Genomic DNA, 26,541 nt, shown 5'->3' on the forward strand with positions numbered 1-26,541 from the left:
TAACACTTAGCACTGTGTTAGTGAATTCCTGAAAGCCAACTAGTTTTTTGTTGTTGTTGCTTTTTGTACAGACAAGGTCTCACTATGTTGGCAAGGCTGGTCTTGAACTCCTACCCTCAAAAGGTCCTCCTGCTTCAGCCTCCCAAAGTGTTGGGATCACAGGTGTGAGCCACAGTGCCTGGCCCACTGCTTTGTTAGTATGCACTTCCCTCCAGTGATGAGCCCAAAGTGGACACAACGCTTGGTTAAGGTACCGAGGTCCCAGAGATGGAAGTTGTTTTGTTATTCTGGAAGTCATTACAGCATTAAGCCTCAGAGGTATATTTTCCAAAGCAGACACATCTTTGTGATATTAGAAATAGATGAGATTTTGGCAAGCAAAAACTTTAAAAGGCCTAGAAAGTACAAAGTTAGGCAGCTGTTTTGGAAATTATTTTTCTGGTTCCTTTGAAGTGAGGAAGCATAACAAAAGCCAATAACTAGAAACAGGGGTGACGCTGGGGGGTTGACCACACCCAAAAGGGCCTGTGGGGGAGGGACCAGGAAAGCAATGTGGGCAGGAGAGCAGCAGTTCTAACCCGCTGATAAGAGGTTCTCTGCATTCCTGCCTTCTCCTTCCCTTGGAGTGTGTCCTCTGGGCCAGGGACTGAGCTCAGCACTGAGAAAACAGAGACAAAAAAGACCCAGCCCTCTCGGAGACATTTCTCTCAAAGGATTCAGATCCAGCTGGGGACTCAAATACACACATGAATATCTGCAATACAAGGCTGTGTGTGACTGTAGGTAGTTAAGCAAAGAGGTGGGAACTCTGTGTCTGTGACCCGCCCTCCCAGGACATCAACTGTGGTCAGGACTTTCTTCTTAAGATTAACCAAAGTTCCTCATGCTGCTTCCTCCACGTTAAGCCACCTGCACAAACTGAGCTAATTACAGACACCTCTCTCAGGACAAGTTGTGGTGAGAGCAATAATGTAGGCCTTAAAGACAGACGTGAAAGGGAGAAGCCAGTAGGCGGCTCCTGCGGCACCCTGTGGGGACCACTGTTTGGGGCTCTGGCATTGTCAACCTGATTTCGTCTGGGCTCGCGTAAGTGGTCAGCCTATCCCACTGACTACGCTGAGTGGTGTGGCCAAACAGGAGACAGAGTTGTAGCCCTGACCCCTTCCTCTCCCTCTCAAGAGTATTCTGGAAGGATCCCACTGTGGTCTCAGGGCTGTGCCCCACCATCCCAGGAGCCCAAATAGAAAATCTTCCAAGTTCAACTCCTGAAAGGTCCAAATATAAAAACTACTTAAATAAGGAATTTATGCATTTAAAGCTTTTCTGCCACCGTGTTCCCCTTGTGCAGACACTGATATCCACAGCAGAAGCTGCTTGTGGTACATCTGGTCCAGCCACAGCCTCGCATGGAGCTGGCACCTGGAGCTGCCCACCCCCCCACAACAGCTGGCATGCCTTGCTGTAGTGCAGTGGCCAGGCCCCATGCTCACTTGCTCACACACAACCTCGCCGCTCCAAGCCAGGCTTGCCCGTGGCAGGTGTGGGATCCGGGCCGGTAGCATGAGCCGAGTGCAGCCTGCTGGGCTGAGTGGACGGAATAAGCCTAGCGGGCATGAGCAAAACTCAAGCAGAGGGGCCACCAGCCACAGAGGTTTCTGGCTGGCACAGCAACACCCTAAGGCTCCTGTGACATTATTATCTCCAATTTACAGATAAGGTAACTGGTGTTAACTCCCTTGCCTGGTTGCACAGCTAATTAGCAAAGCAAGGAGCACCCTGGGTCTGTCTGCCACACATGTGGCTCTTCCTACCTGGGTGAGACAGCCAACATCAGCCCTGATGACTGCCCCAAGGCTCACTGCGTCCAGGACTGCAACTTCTCACCCCCAAATACAGGGAAAAAAGCTCCATCTATATAGGAAAGATTTTCTCCCCTTTTTTATTGTTGTTGGCAGGGACTAAAATGTACGAAGGGGAATAAAATATTTTACTACGTCAATAAAAATTTATGTTGCAAAATGGAGAAAGACAGGCTTGGGGTGAATTTCTCTGTAGTGGTTTCTAAAAATACATGTCAGTTCCAAAAGCTAAAAAAAGAAAGATGAAAGGAAAGCTAAGGATAGGCATGCAGGGGAGAGAAGGCTGCCCTCTGTTTATATGTCCAGTTTTCCAAGGCTCTGACTCTGCTCTGCAGTGTCTGTTCGACTTCTGGGAGCATGGCTTGACCTACCCAGGATGCTTCACACTGAAGTGATGCATGTACTGCTTCCAAGATCTGAGGCCAGGCTGCTCACAAAGAAAACCCGTTACTGTGCATAAGCTACTCAACCACTTTATGTCCTGGTTTTCTCATTAATAAACCTTATGTCCTGGTTTTCTCAGTAGTAAAATGGAGATATTAATGCAATCTTGCAGGGAGAATGAGAGAAGAGAACAGAAAAGCAAAACCCAATTCCTGGCAGCTAGTGAACACTGAGTGAACCACATCTGGATTTAATTCCCATCAACAGGAATATATCTAGAGGACAGCGAGGAGACAAAACCCTTGGGAGGCCACCTTTGGGATTAAAAATAGTGAAGAAAACACTGAGAAGCCAAGAACCCAGACTATGAGAGAAAGGAGGCTGCAATAGAACCCAGAACTACAGAGGACAATCACATGTGTTATCCTAATTGGAATCTAAAACAGTCTGGTAGGGTACGCAGGCAAGTGTCAACATCTCCCAGCATTGGTAGAGAAGAGCGACTTGCCTGAGGCCACAGGGCTAATAAGTAGATGGGTGGGGCTATCACTCAGTCACCTGGGAATTTTCAAGCATCTCGTGTTTTAGGGACCAAAGGAACGAGTCGTGAGTTAAACAGATGTAGTTTTTTACTTCATGAAAACTTTGCTTCATTGGAAAATGCAGGCATTAACTTAAAAAAAAAATAAAGTATAAGAACTCCTACATAAGGAATAACAGTATAAAGCAGAAGTATTTAACAGATTATTAGTAACTATATGGTTCCTACATTCCAGAGAGCTTCAAGATGCCACAAGAGCTAGAGATTGAAAATGAAATTTTGACAAAATCTGAAAAGATCTAGATAAGGAAAATTAGGGGAAAAGAGTAAGGATATAAGTAGTTCTCAGAAGGGTTAAGATCTGTTTAAAAAAAACTTTTTCTGATTATAAAAATAAAACACATTCATACAGAAACTATAAGAAGGTGATAAAGTTGAAAATCATAATCACCTATGATTATACTCTCCAAAGATAATCAGTAACATTTTGATGTATTTCCTTTGAGGATTTTTCCCTTGCATATTTATATTTTTATACATAATTGGGATCTTACTGTATATACAATTTTGAGCCTGATTTTTCCATTTATTATATTGCATCATTAAATATCCTTTGAAAACATGATTTTAATAGCTGCATAAATAGTTCATTTAACCTTCCTCCTGGCTGCACTGGTAAGTGTTCAACGTCCAGATCGAAGGAACAAAGAGCTGTCATGCTTGCACTAGCCAGACTGTGTTTGGGGCACTGTGTTCCCACACCTGAGAGCAACATCTTGAGTGGGACATTGTCCAAGAAAATTTCATCCTCAGAGCGTCCTGGAGGAAAAGCATTCACAAACCACTTTTTGGTCATCAAATCATTTGTTCCTGCCTCAGGACTGAGAAATGAGGACTGTTTTGTTTGGATTTGAGAAGACTTAGCAGGCACTTGAGACCTCTCTACAAACATGTTAAGAAACTTCAGTGAAAGAGAGAGTGTGTTGATTCCGTTTTGCCCTAGAGATCGAGAACTAGGAAGGCTCTTGGATGTTCCGGAGAGGCAGCAGTTAGACTTCACAGAAAGAAGCTCTTGCTTCTTAACAACTGGAGCCAAAACTGAGAGTGAGCTCCTGTCATGTGCAGCATTCCAGAATGGATCTGAGAACTCCTCACCAGAGGCACGGCAGAGGAGATGTCCGGCTGCGGGTGGGAGTTCTCGAGGAGTTGGGGGAAAGATGGAGCACAGCAGAGTAGGGGTAAGAATGAGCAGTTAAGGGATGAGGTGGGAGGGGAGTGCGCCCCCCATCAGCCTGTCTCACCTACGCAGCACCCCTTAACTGAGACACAGTGACTCAGAACTTCTAGCCATTCAATGGCCTGTCCAAGTCTCACTAGAAGTATGGACAAGGCTGAGACTATGGTTTCTAAATTCTCAAGTCCCATTCTAGTGATCCTCCTCCTTCACCAAAGCACAGGGAAAATGCAAAACGATGGCAGGAAAAAATCAAACGCAGACACGTAGTTAGCTTTCTCCCCAGCCACCCCACACACCTTTAACTCTATAACGTCAGCTTCCTCTTTGGTCAAAGGAAAGGAGCATCCTTTGAGGATCAACACCCGAGGAGGAGACCTGTTAATGCAGGACCACCTTATTCTCTTGTGGGCCCAGAGGGAGGCTGGTATAACTCAATCAGCCAGATGACGCGCAAATGGGTGAAGCAAAATGCATAGAAAGGATGAAGGCAACAGGTGTGTGGGTCTCAGCCACTGTGGTGGAAAAAGCTTTCACAAAGCTTCTGTGGTAAAGCTACAACTGCAAAGACATCATGGTGCATAAAAATACATCAAAGATTGCTCACTCCTGGGCTGAAACCTAAGAGTAGCTTAGCCCCCTTTGTCTCCATATGATATTCTGATACAAGTGGCATGCCAAGTCTTGCAGTGTGGAGGCTGTGTGTCCACATGAACAGCATTTTCACTCTCCACCTCACCCAAGCTGACTGAGCATGTGCTCCCGTCACATTCACCACACAGGTGATGCTCCACGCCAGGAATCCGGGAAAGGGGAACAAAATGTATATGTAGATGAGTGGATGGTGGGGCCAGGGGCCACATTCCAATGCTTACAATCAGAGGTGACTAGAGAACACTATGGCTATTCTCCCCTGTGAGAATGGCAAGAGACCTGAGAGATCCCCTAGGCCAATGTCCCCAGCTGAAAGGGAAGGGCTGAACAATGAAATGACTTGCACAGTCACAAGTCACCAAGAGCTGGCTATAATTTAATCTTGCGTTTCACAGCCCAGCAGTGCAAGGTTTTGAGCAAATAAGTAACACTTGGGGAGAATTTTAACTAGGGGATTAAAAAGCAGAGCCAGGTGACGACTAACCAAAGAATTTGTAAGAATATGATTTGTCAAAAAATGTCAGCTCATGGTATTCAGAAGCCGAGGCGTGGCCAGGCACAGCAGCTCACACCTGTAATCCCTTTCACCTTGGCCTCCCAAGGTTTGAGTTTGGGAGGCCGAGGTGAGCGTACTGCTTGAGCCCAATAGTTTGAGACCAGCCTGGGCAACACAGCAAGACCTAGTCTCTTAAAAAAAAGAGGAGTAACGAGTATACATGCACAAATGCAGTAATCCAGGATATCCGCAGAACTGGAAATGTGTTCCCGGGCACAGTAAAAAAATGTGAGCAACGCCATTCTAGAAATACCTTTCACATAGGCTACAGCTTCTCTCTCTGTGAGTTTAACATGTCCTTCCTTTTAGATTAAATGCAAATGCATAAAGTTAACCAATCATGCTCATAACACACTGTCTTATGAAGACAGGGACATGTGTAATTACTACCAGCATTTCAATAGGGACTACTGTGTCACCAATGACAGATAGCTAAGATGGTTGAGGAGTGGATAATGAATCAATCTATTTAGTCAACATTATTATGCTTAAAGGGAAGTCAGAAACTCCCCAAATGATTCTTGTGTTGTGGAAAGCCTGTCAAATCAAAATATTCTTAATGTGAAATTAAGAAGAATTTTGCTGTTTGTAGATACCCAGGCAAGGAGAATGAAAATGATATGTAGATAACACACCATTGTTAGATTTATTATCCAAACAAGAGCTTTTAATCCACCAAGGCTTAAAAACACATAAAAGGAGGGTGGTAAATTTCACTTTACTGATGCACTCACTGTGGAATGCCTGGTTCAGAATCACATCAAGGATTATGTCATGCCCTTTTTCAGATAGTTAATGAACCTTTGAAGTAAGAGCTTTTCTATTCTTTTCACACCAGATATTAGTCTTTATTTGAAGGCTGATTCTTGCTAATACCCGATTTGCTTAATGAACATTGAATAGTTGGTCAATAATATTTCAATTGTGATATGATCTTTTTCCACTCTACTAAAAAGGTTAGTTAGCATCCTCGGTTACTTTCCTTGAAACAGACACCCACTGATGTAGATTTGCATATAGAGGCAACTGGAAACCAAAACAGGCCAGTGTGGGGGCTCCCAGGGTAAGTGGGCACCTGAAAGTGGGGTCAGTATAAGCGATGCTGGAGCTGGAACAGCTGAGACTAGCTTTTATAGATTAAGCTGGGAGGGGAGGGAGTAGGACTTCAGTGATAAAACAAGTAGGTAAGGAGGTAGAGGAAGATAAAGGATAAAAGGAGATGGGCCTGCTTGCAAACCTTAAACACCATCCAATTAATAGTAACTATGACACTAACAGTACACAGGATGTAACTCCTTGCTTTTAGCATGTTAATATGATGCCAGGTGCTTTCAAATTAATATCTACATTGTCTACACACACACACACACACACACACACACAGCCTGTATGAGCATTTTAAAAATCCTGGGAGGATATATGAGAAGCAGGTGAGATGGTGATTTCCAGATGTTGGAAGACACAGGAATGTACTTTTCATCTTAAATCTTTCTGTATTTCTTGGACTTTAGCCAGCCATGGGTATGTTATGCAAAACATTGTACATCTACAATTATTAAATATTAGTTGCTAATTATTTTTATTACCACTAACCACATACATTTTGTCTACCAGTTAGTCATCAATTCTTTCCCTTTAAAAGGTAAATGAATCTCAAAAATGAGAGATGTTCAAGACTCTGTAAGTCATGTAGTCCATCTCCTTCAGAAAATGATGGCTCTTCTCAGGGCAACAGAACAGATGCATCAGCCTCTACACTGGTTCGTGATGAGGGAGCCCAGGGGAGGGGAGGCAAAGCCACTGAACAAAAAGAGAAACTAGGATGGGTGTGGTGGCTCACACCTATAATCTCATCGTTTTGGGAGGCCAAAGTGGGATGATTGCTTCAGGAGTTCCAGAACAGCTTGGATAGCAAGACTCCATCTTTATGAAAAATTTAAAAAGGAAACAGGGGGATTAAAAGTTCCAGGGTAGAGCACACAAAGCTACATGCACAGAATAAAGGGTTGAAAGCAAAATCACAAAAATGAGTGCTGAAGAGAGCTAAGGATTAAGAGATATTAGAATCAGCTATATAGTGAGGCCAAGTCTACATATGTGTGGTTATATGCTCAATTTATTTATTTATTTTTAAAACAGCCAAATTCAAGAGCAATAAATGCTCAACTTAAATGTTTGTGTGTCAAGATGGAAGCCCCATAAAGGGTAAATATAACTCATCGATTTTGGTGGCCATATTTTCATACTGAAGAATTTCTTGGGCAAAATGACTATTTCATCAAATGGGTGAGAGTTAGATAATGGGGTTTACGTGTGTGTAAATTCTTTTCAATATAGCCAAAATTTTCTTTTCACTATAGCCAATTCTTTTTCACTATAGCCAAAAAACCCACTTCATAACAAATCTCTTTGACTTCTGCTCAAGATAGTCCAACAGGGCTTCCTCCTGCTTTTAGAATAAAACCCCAACCCTGTAAGATGGCCCTCAAGGCCCCACCCAGTCTGGCCCTTTCCTTTTCCTCCAGGCTCAAGATTCACCTCCTCCAGCAGCCGCACTTGCCTTCCCTCTGCCCTGTGTTTAGTGAACTCACCTTACAGATCTTCACTCAGGTCGCACTGATCACCCATCTAGATAAGATGCTTATTTCTAGTTACATGCTCTTACTGGATCATATTCCTGTCATCCCAGGACTTCTCTCAATTTGAAGCACATCTTTTATATGTGCTGTCATATGTCACTCTCTCCCACTAGATTGTAAATTCCATGAGATCAAAAACCATTCCAATTTTACTTCTATCATTTTCCCAGAACCCAGCATGATGTGTGGCATGCAGTAGGTGCTCACTATAAAAAAAACTTGGGGGCATAAGGCTACCATCATGGAAGGATAAGGTATTTCTTGAGTAGAGAATCCATGTATGACCATATGCAGGTACCCAGATGTGGCTTATCAAGGCCAGCCCTGCAGGAATTCCCCATCTACTAAAAGAAGGGCCTTCATGGGGAGCATTAGCCTTCCCCATCTTTATGAGCTCCCAACTCTAAGAAGAAAGAGGACTTGAGCACCACACATACTATTTCCTCATCCTCATTAGATTTCTCCTGGAGGGAACCTACTCTTAGATACTGATTAGATTTCTGCCCTTCTAACTTCATGCAAAACAAAAATCAAAAACAAAAACAAAAAAACCCAACAACAAACAAGCAAAACAAACATAAAGCCCTGTAGAAACATAACTAGTTGTTATAGTACATAGCTAGTCAGGTATGAGCAGGGCAAGAGAGGGCTCCTCAGCCCCTGCCACATACACCAGGAGTGTAGGGTGATCATCAGGTGATGGTCAGGTTGTTAACTCTCTCTCTAAACGAATAGTTGGTCACAGCTGGCACCAGGGAACGACAGTCTCCTAATACATGGGAAACACCTGAAACTGGTGAGCAGCAGCTTCTGGAGAAGATCTCAGGAGTGGGGAGAAGGACTGCAATGCCCCAGGAATATGTCAGCGTATAAGATCCCAAGTCAAGAGGTCAAGCCGCACACGTGGTCTCTCAAGTCGCCTATGTGGTCTCTCAAGTCGCCTGCTTGGCCCTCTTCCAAGTGTCCTTTCCTTCCTTTCATTACTGCTCTAAAGCGTTTTAATGAACTTTAGCTCCTGCTCTAAAACTTGCCTTGGTCTCTCCTTCTGCCATATGCCCCTGAGTCAAATTATTTCTTCCGAGGCAGCAAGATTTGAGGTTGCTGAAGACTCATACAGACAACTACCACTGCTTACATAATGATATGAGATAAAGTTCCAGCATAAATAATGTAGAAAAAAGGTTTCACTAGTATTGAAATACATTTAAAAACGGTAAGGAAAATATTAAATTCATATGTAATACATAAATTATTTCATAATTCATGTAGGGAACAAAATAGGAAAAGTTATAGGGTCTAGTGTGGCCATTTGCAGCCTGGTCTAAGGTTATTGTGGGATGAGACAGTCTTCAAAATACACATATAACATTTTAGAGTCTCAATATCAATGGCACTCACATCCACATTCTTTCAATAGTTCTCTTATAGTCTGTATTTCAACATGACTTCAGGAGTTGGCTGCTTAGAACATAAGGACTAAAGCCTGGCTTGTTTTGTGCCAGTCACTTTCTTTTATGGTCAAAGAAGCTGCTTTAGATGATTAAATATTATGTGTTACTCAGGGGAAAAGAACGGTAATATAACACATAAAGCAATCATTGGGTCAGATTATTTATTTATTTATTTATTTATTTATTTATTTATTTATTTATGTTTTGTTTTAAGACAGGGTCTGGTTCCTTCACCCAGGCTGGAGTGCAGTGATACAATCTCAGCTCATTGCAACCTCCACCTCCCAGGCTCAAGTGATCCTCCCACCTCAGCCTCCTGAGTACCTGGGACTAAAGATGCACGCCACCATGCCTGGCTGATTCCTGAAATTTTTTTGCAGAGATGGGTTTTTGCCATGTTGCCCAGGCTGGTATCAAACTCTGGAGCTCAAGCCACCTGCCTGCCTTGAACTCCCAAGGTGCTGGGATGACAGGTGTCAGCCACTGCACCTGACCTAGAGTATTAATTAAAGGCTAGAAAGAGTAAATATCTAGCATGTTTTAAAAACATAACCTACAAATATAACTATGCTACTGGAAGTATGCATAATTTAACTACTCCCTCCCTTTTTGCTGAGTTGTTAGGCATAAATCTACAAACGACATCTTTTATTTTGTTAGAGACAGGGTCTGGCCCTGTCACCCAGGCAGGAATGCAGTGGTGTGATCATAGCTCACTGTAACCTCAAACCTCCTGGGCTTAAGGCTTCCTCCTGCCTCAGCCTCCCAAAGAGCTAGGACTACAGGTGCATGTCACCATGCCTGGCTAAATTTTTTTTAACTTTTTTTTTGTAAAGAGGAGGTCTTTCTATGTTGCCCAGGCTGGTCTCAAACTCCTGGACTCAAATAATCCTCCTGCTTTAGTGCCCCAAGGTGCTGGGATGTCAGGTGTGAGCCAAAAGAGATCTTCTTCAGGCACAGATCACACCAGCTTTAATTACTCGTGGAAAAGTCTACTTTGATCTGAAAACCATGCATGTAACATTATTCAACATATTGTACTATTATAACCTTTAGAAGAAATTAAACACTGTACAAATACAAAGTTCTATAATGGTATTGGATAAAACATCTAAGGCACAGAAGACTTTCAAATATATCCTCCATTTTATAAAGGGCAAAAAATGAGATGATACAGGGAAACTGATTAGTAGAAACACACACAACCAACAAGCATTATTGCAGGCGACAGCTTCCAAGTTTCTCACTCACTTCTTAGCATAGAACACTCTCTGTGGGAAAGATTAGAAACTGAAGGACAAAAATGCACTCACTCCATTCTCTCTCTACCTTTTCTTCTATCATTCCTTTTCTCTGTTTGCCCACATATTCTGACCTCAAAATTATAATTTATTTAATAATGCAAAAGGCAAGATTTATTACTGGTTCTTTCTCACCTACGAAAATTAACTTCTTTTAAATAAGGTACAAAAAGGACATAATAAAATAAAGGCAATGTTGCTCATCAATAAGTAGATAGCATTGACTTCTTCTGGATATATCTATCAAATAAGAATCTAAGTTCACTCTATTGCTAAAATAATCTAAATCCCATGGTGGAAAAGGAACATAAACTCTTCATTGATTTATGGGCCTCATATCTTCTGGGATGTGTTGCCAATTTATGTGCTATATCCTGGGGTGTTAGCACCTGGGGTTGGATAGAGGTGAAAGATAATGGCTTGTAAACAGGCAGCTCCCTGTTGACTACTCGCCTCAGGAAGCTCTTGCCATTCGCTATATATTTCAGAAATTGTATGCAGAAAGCTGTGCTTACAAATGCACTACAGGAAAGGTCAGCTCTGGAAAATTTCAGACATTTCTGAAATGTGCATGTAGCAACCTGATTATACCACACATAGTCATGGTATCTAGATTTGAGATAAAAATAAAATTAGAGCAAGAAACGATTTAAAAGTCTAAAACTTTGCATCATAGGCAGCTAATGTACCATTTTAATTTAAAGAGTAATCGAAGGGTCAATCATGAATGGTGACAATCTGATATTATGGTGTGACGTGATAATGACATCTGACCATGTTAGTTATTAGAAGGAACAAGGGATTTTCATAATGTTTATATTTTGTATTAAATGTAAGTTGATTCAGCCCTACCCTAACATTTAGAGATGATGTCATGGACATTCATAATTTGGTGCTGAATATTCACGGATGGGCCTGCCAAGACCACTGGCAACATTTCCCAACAGTCCTGCTCTCAGGCTGGCACAGGGACCAGCAGGTGCGCCAATGCCCTGACTCCCTCAGCCCTCTCTCATGACAGACTTCTCACTCTCATGGCAGTGAAATGGCAGGTAACGATCGATTTCACCTGAACCAGTGGTTTCAGAGTTTTTCAGGGCCAGAGATCTCCTTGTTTAAAGAAAGTTCACACATACACACACACACACACACACACACACACACACACACACACACATATATATATATAGAGGGGTGGGGGTTTCTGATTTATTTAAAAAATAAATAAATCTCACAAGAAAGCTAAAACACTGAAGGCTTGAGTTTTCCCTGGAGCTGCTTGCTAGAGCACAGCCCTGCTCTGAGGAAAAAGTATTCTTTACCTAGAAAGGACATGAAATTTCATGAACTCAAATTTTAAAATGCATGATCCATTAAGAAAAAGTTGACTAACTGGGCTTCATCAAAATGTATAACTTTTGCTTTTCATACACTATTAAGAAAGTGACAAAACAAGACACGAACTAGAGAGTGCTTGTAAATCAAAGATCTGATAAAGGATATGTACAGACTATTTAAAAAATTCCCACAACTCAATATAAGAAAACTCAATTAATAAAATGTAAAATATATTACTGGTTTGAATAGGCTTTTCACCATAGAAGACAGATGAATGGCTAGTAAGCACTTGAAAAGATGCTCAAATCGTTAGTCAATAGGGAAATATAAATTACAATACCGTGAAATAACACTATACATCCACTACAATGGTCATTTTCCAAAAGACTGACAACACAGGTGTTGGTGAGGATGTGAAGAAACTATAACCTCAAATGTCGCTGGTGGGAAGATAAAATGGCACAGCCACTTTGGAAAACAGTTTGGCAGTTTCCTATAAAGTTGAACACAAATTTACCATATATCTCAGTAATCTCACTCCTAGGTCTTTACCCAAGAGAAATGAAAACACATGTCCATACAAAGCCTTGAAAGCAAATTTCACAGCAGAATTATTTATAATAGCCCCAAACAGGAAATAATCCAAATGTCCATCAACTGGCGAATGGATAAACAAAAATGTGTGAGCACCTCAAAATCTAGGCACCAATGCAGATCCAAACTTGCTTCCCAAGATCCCATAGCTGAAAAAGTTTCTGGGAATGGCTTTTTTCTTAGTCTTTCAAACTTCTTTGGGTATTGCGTGTTGCCACCAAAACACCCACGTCACTCCTCCTACACCTGTGTTTACACATCTCTGAATCCCCCATGATGCCTAATACAGCGTTCAAAACATAGCTCAGAACGGACAACATCACTGGACACTCCCAAACACGGAGTGGATTTGGTTCATGGTGCCTACTGCCCATGGGTTTAAGCAGGCTCACCCATGAATATTCAGCACTGAGAAAAGATGATGAAGTCCTGGAAATTAGTAACACTGCCCTCAAGTTCAGGTAGTTATTTTGATTCTGTTAGGCTGAAGATGAAATCGTATACCTGAGTCTCTCCTGGAAAGAAAAAAGTGGGAAGGAAGTGCCAGGAACTTTGAGATAATTACCAAAAGAGAAAATAAGAGAAATACCCTCAAGTGAAGGAGGTATATATATGAAGAAAAACATAACTGACAGTCTGTCTTTGTGGCAACTAGTGAATCTCCTGCATAGGACATCAGGATACACACAATTCGCAAAAAAAAGGAACAAGATGACATACTTTCTCCACAGGTTTAGAAAACTAAATTTAGACACTCTTTGACATGCGTAAAGGTTTCCCACGGAAGTAAAAATTAACTGGGATTTGGTGAAGCCTTTCATCTCATGGATTCCCAACTCTACAATCAAGAGAGAAAAGCAAGAGAACCCTGAACAGTGAAAGGCCATGCCTGCAGACCTCTAAACCAAAGAAAGTTTCCAAAGCCTTCTCTGGCAAATGTCCACTGATTCCAAAAGAACCAGAACTGCCTAGCAGGGAGCGGGAGAGGGAAGAGGAAAAGGGCATCCCTCTAGAGCACACATAACACAAATGGTCTGGGATAGGACAGGGCTTCCAAAGCTGAGGTGAGTTCATTGACAAGGGGTGTCTGCCAATGCCATATATGCATGGCTACCTGACCTGAAAACCTAGGACACCTCAAAATCTAGGAGGCAATAGGGATCCAACAATGTTTCCTGGGATCCTACAGTAGAGAACATTTCTGGGAACAACTCTGTTCTAGTTTCTCAAACCCACTTGGATATTTTATTTTGCCTCTGGAATACCCAGATCTCTCCTACACCTATGCTTGCCAAGTGAGGGCTTGTGTGGGGCTCAACACTGAGACGCTTTTTACACCATGTCCTACTGGATGCTGTGTTTTCCCTCAGGGCAGGCACAGTGTCTTCTACCTCAGCTGCACTAAGTCACAAAGAGCAACCCTTCTAAGGCAACAAGCAATGGAACAAGGGGACTAACCAGCAATCAGGACCTACCTCTGTCACCATGTACTTTGAGGAGCTTTTGTGCGACTTGGCAAGTATCATGTCTGTGAAATGAGCATGAACTTACTCTGGAACAGGATTTGTTATGGAAAGCCACTGAAATAATACTGAAACAATACACTCAGAAAACATAAGCATAAATGTAGGGAACTAGGCTACTACAAAGTCTAAAAGATGCTGGGACTACTTTATAACAAGTGGGAATGATAAATGGACCCAGCAAAACCTCACAAGTACAGGATCTCATTTAATCTGACAAGTAGGCACGAAGTTCTGAGGACACATCTTCTAACTCCAAATTTCAAGACCAGAAAAGGTTAGTATAAACTAGATGGGAAGGAAAAAGAAAAAAAAAAGTTCTACATACTGAAGTTTATATTCTAAAAAATTGGACTTTTGCCTACTATGTGTCAGGCATTTAGTTTATTTGCTCCTTTCAAACTAGTAGGGAAAAAAAAACTGGGGCCAGAAAGTTTAAGCAAACTGCCTTTATGTGAGAAAAAAAAAATTGGCTGCAAGAACCTCAGTTTGCATCGTACAGCCCTCAAAACTAAAGCCCATGACTACCCACCCCCAGAATCTTGAAGAGTATTGTTTTCATGCTTCTTTCACATTTCAACCAAAGCTGAAAAACGTAGCCAGTCCTCATGGAAATTTCAGTGATGGACTCCTGCTATCAAATTTTTAAACGGTCCTGTTTCTCTTCTCACGCCCAGGGGTGAATGGTAAGTGAGAACTCAAGTGTCCACTGTACCATTCTCCTCCCTCAAAGTGAGCTCAAAGTTCAGAGGAAAGGAAACAGTCATCACTCCACTGTCAACAGGGGCATGCTAGAGGATCCCAGGTTTTGGCAGAGGCTAACAGAGGCCCTGGAATCTTTATGTTCGTTGAGTACTTTCAGGTGGGCAACTTTCATTTCCATCAAAATAGTGGAAGGCAAAAAAATTCGTCAGAAGTGTGTCCCAATTTCATAGACTGACAGATGGAGGTGTGTAGTAATACATCTTTTATTACTTCCCTTGACAGCTACAGACTGCATGTGGAGTTTAACTGAGCTGATACATACATTTTGCAGGTGCATTGTTAAGAGAGGATTTTTTGGACATTTTTTCTGGCTAGCACAGAAATAAAGTACCTAGGTAGGGAAAGACATTTCCTGGTAGTTAAAGAGTGTTTCTCCTTACTACTCCAAGTGCTCTCTCCAGTCACATAACCCTAACATGAGCATTTTTAACGCCTGCCCAATTTATTCTCAAACATGGGATAGGCCAGCCTGCATTAAAGGGTTCTCATCTGTTGGGTTTATGAAATGATTTGCGATCATCAACTCTATAAATACGGGTATGTAACTTTCTTTACTAAAGCATCAGGCTCCACAAGGGACTATATTTGTGTCATACATAGATAAATAGCTTGGGATGATTAAACTTGATATCCTAAATTTGATTTTCATAGGAAACTGAAATTGCACTGTACCCTTAGAGCAATTCTAGTTAACAAGTACCTGAGGCTTAGAGACACTGGTTCTTCAGTAGCCAGTAACATCAGGGTCACACTACATTTGATGAATAATTTGATGAATAATTCTTCCCAGTGGCACTCACACCTGATACGCACATTATGTGGATTAGAGAGTTTTTGGACACACAGAAGAAAAACATCACTTTCTACCGCCAGTTGCTCATGCTACAGGTATATCACCTAACGAAAACAAGATTTCTCTGAGGAATGTGAAATGTAGTTAGTGTTTTCACCACGTAATTATTCTGCCATGATCTTCAAGATACTGAAACAGAAACAAACCTGATTACGTTGTTTTTTTATGTCCTGATGTAACTTTCCATTATGGTACTGAGCAGGGTCCCCATCTCCCAGACAACAGTTCTGATGCAGATGAATTATCAAAAGTGGAAGTGGGATGATCTTAGCAATTAAGCCCCATGGCTTAAATAATGGTGTGTGGGGCTGGGCACCATGGCTCATGCCTATAATCCCAGCACTTTGGGAGGCTGAGGCAGAAGGATAAGTTGAGCCCGCCTAGGCAACATGGTAAGACCCCATCTCTACAAAAATAAAAATAAAAACATTAGCTGCATATGGTGGTACATGCCTGTAGTCCCAGCTACTTGGGAGGCTAAGGCAGGAGGATCACTTGAGCCCAGGAGGCCAAGGGTGCAGTGAGCCATGATCAGCCATCAAGACCCCATCTCAAAAATAAATGAATAAATGTGTATGGTATAAACATAATTATATCATATAAGGAATAAAGCATATATGAAACTATACTTAATTATACATATACATTTTATCTTTTAACATCAAACTTCTATATCTGAAATTGAAGTCTAGCTGGCATACTATAAAGGCATTTAGTTATGTAGCTTTCATTAATTTCAGTGAGAAACAGGCTCCCAATCTTTATTAATACTTGAAATTTTAAAAACTTACTATCCATCCATCCATCCATCTATCTATCTATCTATCTATCTATCTATCTATCTATCTGAGAAGGGGTCTCACTATGTCACTCAGGTTGGAGTGCAGTGGCGTGATCATAGCTTACTGCAGCCTCAAACTCCTGCACTCAAGAGATCCTCCTGCTGCAGCCTCCCAAATAGCTGGGACTAAAGGCATGTGCCACCATGCCTAATAATTTTTTAATTATTTTTTTGTAGAAACAGAGTTTCACCATGTTGCCCAGGCTTTAAAGCTTACCTTTTCAACCCATGGCTTTGCATTTCAGATACCTGGATGATGACCAGGACAAACTGTTGCAAAGAGAGTGGACCTATAGGGACCTACACACTGACTGACCCACATGGCTGCTCGAAAGGAAAGGAAAATGCATTCTGCCACAGAGTCCCAGCTTCTGTCTCCACAAGCTAAAGAGTCTTCTACAATCCACAAACCTAGCATCCCAGGACAATATATTTATGTTGGTTAATTTTATGTCAGCTTGACTGGGACACAGAGTGGTCAGATATCTAATCCAACTTTACCCTGGGTGTTTCTACATGAGTTTAACATTTAAAATGATAGACCTAGTAAGGCAGGCTGCCCTCTCTAATGTGCATAGGCCTCATGCAATCAGTTTGAATGCATGAATAGAACAAAAAAACTGGCCTTTCCCCAAGGGAGAGGGAATTCTTCCTGCTTGACTGCTTTCAAGCTTGAGCAGTAGTCTTTCTCCTGCCTTTGGACTCCAATTCAACATCAGCTCTTCCTGAGTCTTGGGCCTGCTGATTACAGATCTTGGGACCTCTCAGCCTCCATAATCACAGAGCCAATTCCTTATCATCTCTTTCTATAAGTGTATCTCCTATTGGTTCTGGTTCTCTGGAGAACCCTGCCTAATACAATATTATAAGTGGAAAAAAAACTTCCCCTATAGAGTCAGCAAGAGGGAGCTGAGGAAGCCTCATTCATCACCAAGGTAAGAGAGGGAAGAGGCCACAGCAGCTAACAATGGTGACACTGTTAGAAAGTATATGGAACTTGAATACAGTCCGATTGAATTATTCCTACTAGGAGCCTGGAATGGGGAACCAAGAAGGCAAGAGATTAGTATATGGCGGTAGAGAGCATAGAAGGAGGAAAGGTCAGACAAAATAGAGAAGACCTGCTCAAAGATGAATTTGGTTTTCGTTTTGTTTTGTTTTGTTTTTTTCTGAAGAAGTTATTAGGCCAGTGGCAGTGGCTCACACCTGTAATCCCAGCACTTTGGGATGCCGAGGCAGGAGGATCGCTTGAGCCCAAGAGTTTGAGACCAGCCTGGGCAACACAGTTCGACATCACCTCTACAAAAAATTTAAAAAAAAAAAAAAAAAAAAAATAGCCAGGCATGGTGGCACATGGCTGTGGTTCCAGTTACTCAAGAGGCTGAGGCAGGAGGATCACTGGCGCCCAGGAGCTCAAGGCTGCAATGAGCTGTGATCATACCACTGCACTCCAGCCTAGGTGACGAAATGAGGCCCTGTCACAAAGAAGAAAAAAAAAAAAAAAGACATTACTATTCACCCACATTTAGATAGACGCGTTCTTTCCAATCTATGTGAATTCATGCCACTCCATGCTACCCGCCACCCTCCAGGGCAACAGTTGTGACCACATGGGCAACTGCTGCTAAGTCTCAAATCCTTATCAAAAATGCTAAGTGACAGCTAACCAAGGTGTGAAGAGTTTTGCTTTTTCATTCTCGTTGATTTAAACGGCATGCACTCCGGAAAACTCTTCTATGGGTTAGCGTCTGTGTTCTTCTCACAACACTCAAGTGTACTTAAAATCACATTGGTTCTGGTTCACAGAGGGAGGAAATGGAGGGTGTCAAAGAAAATGCTTGCAGGATTTCAAACATGACAGGATCACAGACATTCTTTTCCAATGTAAAGACATTCCAGGAAAGCCTCAAACTGGTGTAGTGTGTACAGGCTTGTGATGTAAAAGAGAATCTAGGGTTCATTAATTCCTATCATGGCTAAAGACCTCACTGGTTTTACCTGTTTAACTGTGCTCAGGTTTTGAAATTAGTGCTCAGAAGTCTTTCATCCCACTGCCACAGTGTTCCTCACCAAAAGGTCTTCTGTCTTTTGCCAGCTCAGTATTCACAGTCTTCACAAGAGAAGGCTAATTCTGAAATAATTATGTAGCCTGCACAGGGCTGGTGAAAGTCCAGGGGCCTCATTCTACCAATGGCTTTTCAAGCCTTTCTTGCTCCCACATACCCCTTCTCCTACTGCTTTAAATGTCCTTTCTTCCCCAGGATTAAGAGTGGAATTTCTAGAGACGGAATACACGTAATCAAATAGTGTTTCTGAAACTTCTTAGTTATGTGTGACCTTGGGACAATTATTCACCATGTTGTGCCTCAGTTTCCTCAACAGCAAAATGTGAAAAAATTATAATCCCTAGTGTGTAGGGTTATGAGGATGAACTGAGTTCATGGGTCTAGTTCTTGGAGCAGTGCCTGGAACATGGTAAATGTCAGTAAGTGTTACTCATTCTTCCAGCCCCAACAGGTGGTAGATTGCTTGTAGTTCAAGTATAGAACCACACAGGTTCTAGACATGGGTCCACGGTGGAGAAAGCATCCATTTACCAGCCTGCCTCCCACAAAGACTGAGCAAGGATTACATCTTCTTTCTTTTTATGTTTCCCAGCACCTAGTGTGGTAAGTACGTGACACAGAGCAGGTATTCAGTGAATGTAGATTGAGTGTTTGAAGGGACACTAATTCTAATTCTAAGGAGGAGAGTATGTCACCTAAGGGATGCTGTTTATGAATAACAATGGCAATGCAGTAAATGTAAGCTCCAGCTAGAACCCTGGTAAGAAACACAATTCACTCTTCTGGGATTTTTAAATAATTTACATTCATTTGCTTTAAAATCTTTCAAATAAGGTCACTTTTGTTTATATACTTGTCATTCTTACCAGCATAGAGAGAGGTAAGTATAACAAAACTAACCGAAGCAATGTTTCTTCAACTCCTGGAGACCAAAATCCTAGAAACTGTCTTCAGCAATCTCAAAAGGTTACATTTAATTTTCAACCTCACATAATATACAATTATGACTATTAAAGAGTCGCTGAAAATATCTTTCCAAGTACAAACAAAAGCAAAGCATCAACAGAGACCCAGGACAAGGCAGAAGTGACGACTACAATATGAAGGGTCAGCTCCCCCAAACTCACACACCCCCCGAGAGGAGAAGGGATAACAGGATCAGCACCAGACTCACTCACTCTCCTCTCAGTCACTGTAAGACTTTTGATTTCGGTGTCAAAAAAAAACCCTCTGTGGAAAGTGCTCTTCTTGTGAAAACACCTGCTAAAAAGCAAGCCTGAAACAAGGTCAGTCATTGCCCTGGCACACGTTCACTAGTTCCTCAGAATGAGCGCCCTCAAGGTGTTTGGTGGGGGACAGAGGCAGGAGGAGATGGAGACAGACCAACAAGACAGCCAGACACACGCGCGCATACACACACACGCGCATACACACGCGCGCATACACACGCACGCATACACACACGCACGCATACACACACGCGCGCATACACACACACACACGCGCGCATACACACACGCGCGCATACACACACACAGAGTTCTAGTCTCTGCCACAGTAATGCAACTCATTAAATGCCACAGCCCCTCTTCTGTGTGACTTTTGTTACTCCCATGAGGAATAGCCAAAGATTTAAACACATTGTCAAGTCAGATTAATCAAAGCCATATTCTCTAGTTAAGCGTAAAGAAAAAGAAGTCATAAAGGAATTCAAATTTGTTCACATCTTGTAACAGAAAAGAATAGGTGGATTCGTATCTGCTATGGTTTGAATAGGTCCCATCCAAAATTCAGGGGTTGCCAATGTGATACTATGAACAGGTGGGCCTTCGAGAGGTGACTAGGTCGTGAGGGCTGCTCCCTTATTTCTTGGCCAAATAACATTTCTCACTCAATTAAAAGAATCTGGGAAGATCAGTCTAAGTTCACCTGGCTATTATTTAGAATGATAAAGGCTATGAACCAAGTGAATGAGCTACTCAAAAAGCCAAAATAAAAATTCTGAAGGGCTCGGCTACTTTGGTTTTTTTTTTAATGACTCTGGGTAGCAGGCACTCAAGGAAGCCCACTTACCACGATATCCTCAGGAAATGTGTCTCTGCTGAAGGAGCCATCATCAAACATGACCTCGTAGAAGGTCTGCGACGTCACAGCCATCACTCTGCAACTGTAATACCGGGTGTTCCGATGCTTCGTGATGACCGTCTGTCCCACGGAAATGACCTTCTCGCAAGCCTTGGGCTTCTAAAAGAAGGGACGCGAAAAAGAAAATAAATAAGAGAGAGAACAGGAAAAGAAAGGACATAAAATAAAAAGTATTCATTTGAAAATCAATCATTTATTTCGCCAAGATTTTTTAAAAAATTTTTAACTTAATATTGAAGAATAATTTCAAACTTACAAAAAAGTTGCAAGAATACAAATAGTATAAACAATACTTGTTTATACTATCACTCTTTACCCAGGTTCATCCATTGGTTTTGTGTGTGTATGCATATACAAAGAGAGAAAGAATATGTATGTGTGTGTATATATATATATACACACGTGTATGTGTATATCCAAATATATCAACTTCAGGAAACTGAACACTGATAGGATACTTTAATCTCCATCTACACTCCAGTTGGTCAAATGATCCAATAATGGCCATTATGGTATCCACCTTCCCTACCCTCAAACTCCCAAGTACAGAAATCCAGTCCAGACTCAAGTATTGCGTTTAGTTGCCACATCTCTTTAGGCTTCTTTAATCAGGACCATTTCCTCTGTCTTTGTTTATGGCAGTGATACTTTGGAAGGATACAATTCTTCCTCCTCCTGCTTTTTAACAAAGCATGTGTCTTAAGCTTCCTCATGATTAGATTCAGGTTATACATTTTTGGCCAGAATCCCAAATAGGTGATGTTGTCTTGTTCTCAGGATATTTCATATGAAGGTACGTGATGTTTGCTTACCCCTCAATGGTGATGTTAATTTTGATCCTGATCAAAGTATAGTTCAATTTCTCCACTTAATTACTATTTTTCTATTATACTAAAGCAATCTGTGAAAGACACTTTTGTCACTATGTAAATGTCCTGTTCCTCTTAAACTGTTTGGAATTAGTGTCCATTGAGTTTCGTGCATAATCTTTACTGCAATGGTGGTGTATACTGATATTTCCTGCTCTACCACCCCATCCACATTTATTATTTAGTTGACATTTGGTAAGCAGGAGTCGCCCATATTTCCCTGCACGCATCCATCCATCCATCCATCCATCCATCCATCCATCCAACCATCCATCCATCAATCCATCTGTCCATCTGTCTTTATTCATCCATTGTCATTATGGGCTGATGAATTCCTCCTCCCCAGTTGTTTATAGTTCATACTTTACTTTATTATTTTGGTGTTCAAACTGTCCCAGATTTGACCAGTCAGAGCCCCCTTCTGGTTCTTGTGATCTTCCTTTTTTTTTTTTTTTTTTTTTTTTTTTTAACCGGCAGTTCCTTACTATCTTGTCTGATAAGATGTTTCAGGATCATCTTGCACTAGTCCTGAAATTAGCCATTCCAGGAGTATAGTTCAGTTCAGAGGGGCAGTGACATTAGAAACTCAGATACAGGTGCTTAGGTATGCTCTTATTTCAGGAGTATCTTTGATTCTCAGTTGTTCCAGCAGATGGAACAATGAAATACATGCATTTAACATGTGCACATTTATGTGCATAAATACACACATGCATATATCAATTTGCCACAAGCACACATATATTGGAAATCACCAGTTCAGAGTGATATCCCTATTCATCCCTGCAGATTCTTTCTTGTCTCCCTCTATTCTGTATTTGTATCTTCATCCTTTTTCAGCGAAAACGTTGGCTTCTACAATATAAACCCATTTACTCATTTGCTCAATCCCTAAATACACCCAAGTAATTTTTAAGACCTGTAGGAGAGCTGTAGTAATAGTTTTAGACTAGAAAAACTAACACATATGACAGTTCATCTTATTTTTAAATTAAAAATTAAGACTCAAGTTCAATTACCAGCTCATACTGATAACAGCTGGGTTGCAGTCCTTTCCTAAGAATATGGGCATGAGTTGTAGACTCCATCTTTATTTCATTTTCTCCCTCCCCCTATTCTCCTTCCACACATATTCCTGGCATCCTATAAAACCAGGTGTAGGCCTCAGGGTATACACATCATGCTAAGGAAACATAAGACTTAAGAACAAATGACTTCTCTCAGAAATACCTGGCAGAGTGATTGGCACATATTAAGTGCTCTAGAAATGTTAGCTTGATGTGTTTTGGGTTGCTTGATTTTCCAGATAAGGCTATAGTCCCTGTTCCCCTTTCAGGAACTCTGTCTACAAAGCCCGTACCTACTAGGAAGAGACTGCAGTCAATATCTAATGCCAAAGTCTGCTCTGAAGACTGGATCTTCTTTATACCAGCCTCAAAGGCTCATGCATCAACTCTGATTTGTTGGATGTCATGAGCTCTGACCTGCTGGGAAGGCCCTGAACCAAGTTCATGGGAAGGTCCAGGCCCTCATAATCCCGAAGGGACCAAAATTAGCCTGACATGTCATCTGTACCTACAGGAAGCTGGGACTCATTAAACCCCAGTATTTTCTTGCATAGATACTTAGAACACTCCTGGGAAATTCAGTTTATCATCATCCAGAATCACAAGTCAATTAGAGGCTTTGCTTTTGTTTCCCCCATGAATTTCAAAAAAGCTAAAACACACCTTGTAGTGTGCACAGTGTTATGCTTAATCTTTTTCTTCTAGAAACCAAACAAAGACATTCCCAGAGAGTCATTCATTGACTAATTTCCTCAACAGTCATCTATAGCTAGCCAGTGGGCACCAGATCTGGTGTTGGAGAGTCAAATATACAAAACCACTAAGGCTGTATTCCTTCCTGGAACAGGCCTACACAGGTATGCGCCATGAAGCCACTTCACAGGTGGTGTGAGAGAAGACTGATGAACACATTCCAGCATGCCAACTACAGCAGGACTCCTCATTCCTGGGCGTGCAGCAGTCAGAATTAGGGGAAGAACACAATCAAGGACAGAGTGACGGGCATGACCAAAGGCCCAGAAGCAGGAAGCAGCCATTCTGTTGTGGGAACTGCAAGAGGTCTTGCTATGGTGTAGAAAGTAGGAGAAACTAGAGAAATGGCCTAGGGACCAGGGGTCAGGCCACTGGGAGTGGGGGAGAACCGTTCTTATGCCATCCTAGGGAGTCTAAATGTTCTTCTGTGAACCTAGGAAGCCACTGAGGGGTTTAGATATAGAAGACAGGTGATCCAGGTCTGTATGGCCATAGACAAGGGGCTGGTGGAGCTTAGAGCGACAGTACAGTGGGAGATGAGGATCTGGAGAAAGGAACTGGGGACAAGAATGCTCATGATTTGGACAAAGGGACAGGCCCCCTCCCAACACACATCTTCGTAAGGGTCTCTAACCATCTCTCCCATCTAGTGTCCCACATACCTGACAGAACAAAAGGATACTTTCCTTCTTTCCTCCCTGAAATCATTCCCCAGTGATTAGTGGGTTGCTTGGGAAATTTTTCTATACCTTTAGGTGTGAGTAGGTATGTAAACATTTGACAAAGCACAACAGTAAGAAGCCTGATTTATATCACTATACTTGAAGTAGAAATCTTTAACAGCTAGGTGATAGTATTTAACATATACTGAGATAATTATGCAGTTTACGACTTTACCCCCATTCATTCCCTTTAAATATATCCAACCTTTTAAAACCTTTTAAACGAAGAGAATGACTTGGATGTAGTAATTAATATGAGAGGAGGCACAGCATGCAAGTGATGCGACTCCAAGATTGGGCCCATGACAGCTACTTCAGGTTGTACAGGTTACAACTAACTCTAGGAGGCCACATTCACAACCTGTGTGGCCACAGACAGTGGCCCTGAGTGATGTGGATTAGGGATACACAGGCTTCATCTTGGCAGAACTTTCTTGCAGATGCTGCCCTCTCTGTCAAACTGAAACACAGTCATGGTCAGAAATACAAGCACTGTATTTTAATATGGTATTAGTTATTTAGTGTATATTGGCAGTTTTACTAAAAATTGTTTGCCCTCAAAGGGGACAATGTGTTGAGATTTGCATTCTAAGCTGATTACTCTTTCAAGCTGTGTGATCTCGGGGGTGTTACATAACCCTTGTCATCCTCAGCTTCAGTTTGGTCACCTGTGGAAGAAATTATACCTAAATCAAAGTTATACTATAAAACAGGATGAAGCACAAAGGATGCCTAGCCTCATCGGTAGCAGACTCTCAGTAAATCCTAACTGGCTTCATCTAGGAAATGAAGAACATACCTGAGACCTTCGGCTCAGGCAAATCAACCACTTTCCTACAGTACCTGAGTCATTGGCATGGATGAGTGGGCAGTACCCTGACTTCACACTGACAAGGATCAATCCAGCCCCAAATCACTGCTGAAAAAACAATCTAGGCACCTACCCTTCACCTCACCCGCTCCAGAAGCCTCTGACCCTACTCTTGTCAAATTCAGGCACACAGCTACGGTCCCTAGGAAGGAAAGCATAATGTGGTCTCCTCTGCATCCCCAGGGCTCCCAGAGCCTTTGTTTACAACTCTCTTAAGACCCTGGCCACATGACTCTTTCAGTTACTATCCCTTTAATGACAGGGTAAACTCTGCGAATCAGTGCTAGAGCTTGTCTTTTTATCCAGAGAACCCAGCACGGTGTCTGTAACACTGTTCCTGACAGATGAACAGTGAATCAATGAATGGATGGATAAATGAGTGGGTGAGTGAATGCGCACAAATTTTCAAAATGGAAGAGGAATGAATTCTATCTGCTTCTGTCCAGAAAAGGGCAAAGAGAAGCAAAGGGGCACTGTAGAGTGATATCCCTATTCATCCCTGCAGGTTCTGTTTCTTTGGTTTCTCTTTCTTTGGCTGGGTGTGCATGTATGTGGGTAGGGGAAGGGAATAGAGAAGGTTTATGGTGAAATTCACAGGGTCTGGAAAGTAGAAGAGGCCAGCCAAGAGAAAAGGAAGGTGATGCAGGCTTTATAAGGAAGAGGCTGGTTCCAGATCACAACCATTTTCTTCCTGCTTAGAATATGAAATTTATGCAGATTGGCTGGTTAGAAAAATGGCCAGTATATAAATTAAATACACAACCTTCATCTAAATAAAAATTCTCAGAAACGTCAGGCATGCCCATTTCATGAGGAGTACTAAGGGAAATGGATTATAATCCTATCATAATGCTATTTTGATAGGATTTCTGATTTATTTTTGCAGGAAAAATGTATTGACAAGCATACCCCATAACTGATTATATATCCTCAAAAATATTTCCTGTCAGAAAAGCCTAAGAATCCATTGATGTTAAGAATGTCATTTCTGATCAGAAAAGACAGGCGTCATGTGAGGGCATCCATCAGATTAAAGAAATGGCTATGGTGTTCTGAAGATTAGTGTGCAAGCTAAGGCTGTAAAACTTGAATTTTCTTTAATATGAACTAAGCAGAAATGAACAAACAGTAGCTTAAAAAAATATACATGTCATTTTTTAAAATGGTAGAGCCAGTTAGAGATGCTGGGGAGATGACCAAAATGTTAGGTAAAAAAAAGTTATAGATATTCCATAAAAGCATAAATAATTCCTAGGAAAAATAACACATCTAGAGTTTCCAACATATGTCCATATACATGAGGTAATTAAATTCTCCCAATAATTTTGTGAGGTAGTTTTTATTTTGAATAAATAGATGATGTAACATCTACTGACACTCTTGATAAAGTCAAGTGACTTTTCTAAGATCTCAGAACAGTTTAGAAGTAGTCTAGAGCAGTGCTCTCCCATGACATGTGATATGGTTTGGTTCTGTGTCCCCACTCAAAGCCGCATGGAATTGGAATCCCCAGTA

At 41.6% G+C, this 26,541-nt stretch overlaps 2 protein-coding genes across 5 annotated transcripts in view; both read right to left on the reverse strand.

Annotated features, from left to right (window-relative positions):
• Positions 1 to 26,541, reverse strand: part of LOC126937587 (acyl carrier protein, mitochondrial-like) — a 398,652-nt gene that overhangs the window by 126,646 nt on the left and 245,465 nt on the right. The window lies entirely within an intron of this gene.
• Positions 1 to 26,541, reverse strand: part of KDM4C (lysine demethylase 4C) — a 416,349-nt gene that overhangs the window by 24,312 nt on the left and 365,496 nt on the right. For all 3 annotated transcript variants that reach the window (XM_050761129.1, XM_050761128.1, XM_050761130.1), the window contains one exon: positions 20,673 to 20,843. In XM_050761129.1, the coding sequence (XP_050617086.1) occupies positions 20,673 to 20,843 (171 nt within the window). The remainder of the gene's footprint in view (positions 1 to 20,672; positions 20,844 to 26,541) is intronic.

Source organism: Macaca thibetana, chromosome 15 (genome assembly GCF_024542745.1).
Source record: "Macaca thibetana thibetana isolate TM-01 chromosome 15, ASM2454274v1, whole genome shotgun sequence".
Classification (NCBI taxonomy): Eukaryota; Metazoa; Chordata; class Mammalia; order Primates; family Cercopithecidae; genus Macaca; species Macaca thibetana.